The sequence below is a fragment of the Phalaenopsis equestris genome, unplaced genomic scaffold, assembly GCF_001263595.1.
Source record: "Phalaenopsis equestris unplaced genomic scaffold, ASM126359v1 Scaffold219868, whole genome shotgun sequence".
NCBI classification, from domain to species: Eukaryota; Viridiplantae; Streptophyta; class Magnoliopsida; order Asparagales; family Orchidaceae; genus Phalaenopsis; species Phalaenopsis equestris.
Window position 1 is genome coordinate 245936 of NW_018238194.1, and position 5516 is coordinate 251451.

General features: G+C 34.2%; 1 protein-coding gene across 1 annotated transcript; it reads right to left on the bottom strand.

Moving 5' to 3' along the window:
- Window positions 1-1181: 1181 nt before the first annotated feature.
- On the bottom strand, window positions 1182-1871 carry LOC110037470 (actin cytoskeleton-regulatory complex protein PAN1-like). Its single transcript, XM_020742126.1, has one exon. It carries the CDS (start codon window positions 1825-1827, stop codon window positions 1438-1440), a length of 390 nt encoding a protein of 129 aa, XP_020597785.1. The 5' UTR covers window positions 1828-1871; the 3' UTR covers window positions 1182-1437.
- Between the last annotated feature and the right edge of the window lie 3645 nt (window positions 1872-5516).

Genomic DNA, 5516 nt, shown 5'->3' on the forward strand with positions numbered 1-5516 from the left:
CTCGGGGTTGGTACTCTTAGTAACAATTAACTAGATGGGTCATTGTTGGCAATCATGGGTTACCTCAACCAATTCATCCTTATAGACCAAGGTTGATTTAGTAAATTTTAAGTTTATGTTTTAATGGATTTTAGGCTTTTCCTTAATTTATGCTGGCAATGCAGCATTTACATTTTTTTTTACTTAGATTCACGTATTAGATTCATTAGTGCCTGTTTAAGCTCTAATTTTAAGTTCATCTTGCTTTATTTAATTACTTGGTGATACTTTGGCTTGCTTATGCATCTTGATTTGTCTTGATTTAGTTGGTTTGTTTCCTTCTGTTTAGGGTGCTGTTAATCTTTATAATTCCTGAAGAGTGTTTATAAGCTAATAATTTTTTGTCCTAAAGTCACACAGTCACAAGGGGACGTAATTCAACATTGTGGGTAGGCATTAGTTAGTTAAGGGAGACGGTGGTTATTATAGGAAACCCGGTTTGTTCATTCTTCTTCCTTTCGCAAGACTGGTTAGGAGATCAATAGGAAGTGAAGGCCAAATAAGAAGAATCTACTGACAATCAAGTAGTTGTTACAATGGTCAATATTTTGGTAACAATTTAGATTTTGTTGCAAATTTTAGGTTTTTTTAGTTCATAATCAATACAAATGTAGACAATTACTTATATTTATCTAAAATTATATTAGAACTTCCTTCATTTTTATTGATAAAAAATACACCACATTTATCTCTTATCAAAGTAAAATGTATTACGTAACCTTGATCAATTTGCAGAAGACATACTCGAGTCAGACGACTACGTAAAAATTCATTAGAAAATTTAGAAATTAATATTATCGTATTACGTGTTTTTTGAAATTATTCCTTAGTTGATGCTCAAGTTAATTTTAAAATTATAAATAAAAAAAAAAATATATTTGATTTTTTGGTGATTGTGAAAAATCATAATTTATTGCATGACAGAAAAAATTAGTATCACATAAAAATTGACATTTTTGTAAAAAATTATTACTTAAAAATTATAAAAATTATTAGGTTATGCAATTTAATTTTTGGGGTATTTACATATTTAGACAAAAATTTTTTTTTTTATATTTAAGATCTAAACATCAAATTTTCTTGTATAACATTATTGTACTATCACCACATTTGTTTCAAGAAGGGCCGAGACACAATAAGAATTAGTGACCAAACAAACGTTATTTTAATCTATAAAAATTGAAATCTTCAAAATACAATGCGTAGAAACAATAGGTAACATATTTCCAACACGTAGAACGAAACACCAATATCCAAACACAATGGGATCAAAGTAAAATACACGTACAATTTAAAAATACCGGCACATTATTGGATTCCAAAACAACGCCACCATAATTTTATCCAAGTAAGTGAATAAATTCATAAAAATATACTGATTGACTCAAGCTTCAGCTATCACGGGCTTTCACTTGCAGGTGGTGGTGCAGAAGACGGAATGGATGGGATTGATGGAACATTTGGAATACTTAAAGGAATTCCAGCTGGAATTGGAGGGAATGATATTGGTTGAATGCTGGGAATGGTGGGCAATGGAGGCAAAGCAAGCTTAGGAAAAGCAGGTACGGGGGCCAGCGGCGGCAACGTTGTAGGTTGCGGGATAGACGGAAGAGATGGCTGTGCAGGCAGCGTTGGAATCGGCGGTAAAGTTGGTTGTGGTGGCAGCGTTGGAATCGGTGGTGACTCAGGAGTCGTCGTGTCGAGGAGAAGACGTCCACCTTGGCATAGGGAGCTTTCGAGCAAGGCGAGTGCTGTAAAAAAGTAGAAGAAATGATTTACGTGGGCCATGGGGGTGGTGGGAGAGGAATAAGAGTGGAGAAGTGTTATTCGCTTGCTCTGTGGTTGATGAGAATAGAAAGGAGGGTAGTGTGCTATTTATAGGAGAAGAAAGATCGAGATGATGCTTTGGTCGTATGTTTAATTTAATTTTTAAAGTACGGGGTTTTAAATTTCTCATTTATCTGTTATTGTTGGTTCACCTTCCCATCTTCCGCTTCATTTTAAGGAAAACGTGTGTTCTCATCTCATCACTATAAGGAGATGTTGGAATTTTTTATTGCCAGGTCGAGATTACACAACAATTTTTATTTTTAATATTTTGTGGGAGGCAGAGGGACGATATATTAATTTATATTATTATTTATTTGCCTTGAAAAGTCTTTGTGTAAAAAAAATAGGTCGGGACGAATTTTAACACAATGATGGGCTCAAAAAAAAAGGGGCGGCGGATTGCAAAATACATCGTCCACAGCCACTAATGACATACAGTTTTCAAACGAACGTAGGATATTCCGAGCGATCGATGGTGAAAAAAAAACTCTTAGATCACCTAACAATTAGGACAACCGTCTTCAAAACAAGTCATAGTACCATGTCCCCCCAAATGACCACCTGCTTTGCCAGTGGCTCTACCGCAGATCGGATGATGACGAAAGATACATGAAACAGAAGACCGAAATGATTCTCATCTGTTTTGTTTTATTTATGAAATATTCCAAAAAGTTCATTAATAAGTTAATGATTATGGGGCATATCCGTAATTTCTTAGAACTATGACCCTATGTTATAAATAGAGGGTCCTGATAATAAAAAGGTTATAAACTCTTTACTGTTCTTTACTGTGCTCTCCTTCAAATTTTTTTTTTTCTGATGTGATGTTCTATACCTTGTGTGTGTTACCTAGACTGTTTTGGATTCAAGATCTTTTAAGGTGTAATGAAAGTGGGAATATGCCATCAAGAAGAGGAGGAGCTCAACAACTACAACAATGAGAATCTAGTGAAAAGAACATGGCAGAAGCATGATGCTCTTGGGATTCCATGGAAGAAATTGCTTAGCATGGCTTGCATGGCTTGAGGAGTCAGATCAATAACAAGACGTCAGAACCACTTGCTGAAGTGCTCAGAGCGAGGGCAGCCTTGGGGGCGGTCCAACTTCTTGGATGAGAACAAGCCCTACAAGAAGCACATAATCCTCCTCAAAGATAACCATTATAAAATAACGGAAGAAGGAACCTATTTGCAAGTGAAGCCCGACGGTGTGCTATACCAGGATAACACTAAATTTGCCCTTGTGGAGGAAAGGAAGGTCGGACCCCAATGACTACTTTGAGTCATTTGAATGTTAGATACGCCTACAAAAAATCTCTAACACTCTCAAATGTAAAATGTTCTTTTTAATGTTGAGATCATCCACACTAGAATGGCTCAATGGGTTACGTGTAGGTGTGATTACCTATTTTGCGAAATTTATTAGGTTTTATCTATCAGAGTTTGCCAGCACCCCAAGGCCACAAACAAGTGCCTGATCATTTTGACAGTTGAAAGAATGAGCCATTGAGAGCTTGCAATCATTTAATTCATGATTCCGGAGGGAAATAATAAATTTGAAGGACATAAAACCTGACATGGCCCAAGCCAGGCTATCATTGAGAGTATTTTGGAGAGATGATCATTCTATTTCCCAACAAAAACATGAATGCCAAACAACGACATGCTCGGCAATGGGCTGAATAACAATAGTCCTACACAAAAAAACAAATAAAAATTATATATCCTAACAAATTATATTAAATGACAGATTATCCGGAGGCAATTAATAATAAGAAAAAAAGACAAAACAACATGAGAAACAAAAGCCTCAGCCTTATTAATTCCTTTACATTACTATCCTTTACAATATTTCTCATTCCATCAGACTTCCCATTCCATGATTCTTCTTCCTGCTCTAAGTCTAAAAGAAGAACTCCGAGCTCTCCCATCTCTTGCCACATTTGGTCGCCTTAACTTTTCCTTTGGTAAACCTCTCGATAGTTAGAGAAGTCCCAACCTTGATATGATGGGAGAGACCCGCAGCATTCTCTCCCTAGGTTATCATCGTAGACATCTTTTATCTTAGTTTTCTGTTCCCTTTTATATGTGCCTCCACCTGTACCAAATGTTGTTGAACTTTGGACTTCCTCTCCTCAATGAAAAGCCCATGCATTTCAATTTATGAATTCATCAGGTGGACCTCTTAGCCTGCACCGTGGCTCTATCCAAGAAAAAGACCTAGAAGTGCAATGTTGATCCCTGGATACTGCTAATATGCACAGTACAACAATAATTTCACTTATATTTCACTTATATTTCCTTACTTTGCAACAAAACCAAGAACTTGATCCTGAAGAAAAATAAGAATTTAACTTTTAAGAAACTTGATCCTGAAGAAAAATAAGAATTTAACTTTTAATTTATATATATTGAGATACTACGCAAGTCTAGGTGTCGTTATCAAGTTATGTAAAACTTTTTGATTAAGACCTGAATATCGAACCCACAGGGAGAATACCCAATATGCACTATTGAACAACAAACTTTCTATTTTGAATAAAAAGATAATTATCTAAACTAAGGATTATTTTTGCAGTAATGAAAATTTAAATATTTTTTGTATTTTCAATATTTTGATAGAATAATAACAATTTAAAATGATAACTAAAGTTGATAACTAAAGTTTTTGTAGATAACTAAAGTTTTTGTAGAAGAAAAGCACTAAACATGTAAATATATCTTTCTTCTTATTATCAATCAGTAATAAGTATAGGAATTCTATTGTGGAAGTATGCAAATTGTGTTGTGCCAAATAGGAATAACAATATTCCTTACCCTTAGTAGAGATGCTATAAAGAACATTGGCTAATTTTAAAGTTTGAATAGTTCTGATGATCAGCCAGACTGGGAAGATACTAGCTCTCACTTTAGAGTTCCCTTCATTCCCTCCACCTAGGGGCTAACATTCTCGTATCAGAACCCAAAACAATAAACCAAGTTGGGGGCTTTAACTTATCACTTTAAAGTCATCTAACTCTACACCCTTCAATGAATATTTTCCTATTTATTTACACTCAATCGTATGAACTACATTCTCATTCATACAACCTCATATGATTCTTTCCAATTGTTGACTGAGACAATACCAGCCGGATTCTTACATGTTCTCACAACAAATTTTAACATCTAGATTGGCCAAATCAAGAAGTAAATGAAGTGTAGTATCATCAAAAATAAACATAAAATATATACTTAAAATAACATAATATTTTGGTGTATCATGTAGCTAACTTAGGAGACTTTTAGTTGAATCATTTAGACTTAGAGTTATAAATATATATTGTTAGTATTTGTGTGTAAGTGCTTATTTGTTCAAAAATAAAATTCTTAAAATATTTTTTTTAGTTTAATTTGTGTGTTTGTGTAGAACCTACTAGTTGAATCTTTAGTTAGTGAATGAGTGTTCATGACCCACAGGACTTGAACCATACAATTCAGAACTGTAGAAAACTATTTACAGGATTAGAAAATAGAATAAACTTCACAAGTTTGTATAAGAAATGACGAGCAATAAATAAATAAATTTAGATACCTAGAAATTGATTGATGATCATAATGTGCATAGACCATTAAGAGTATACGCTAATTATACGACAAATGAAATTC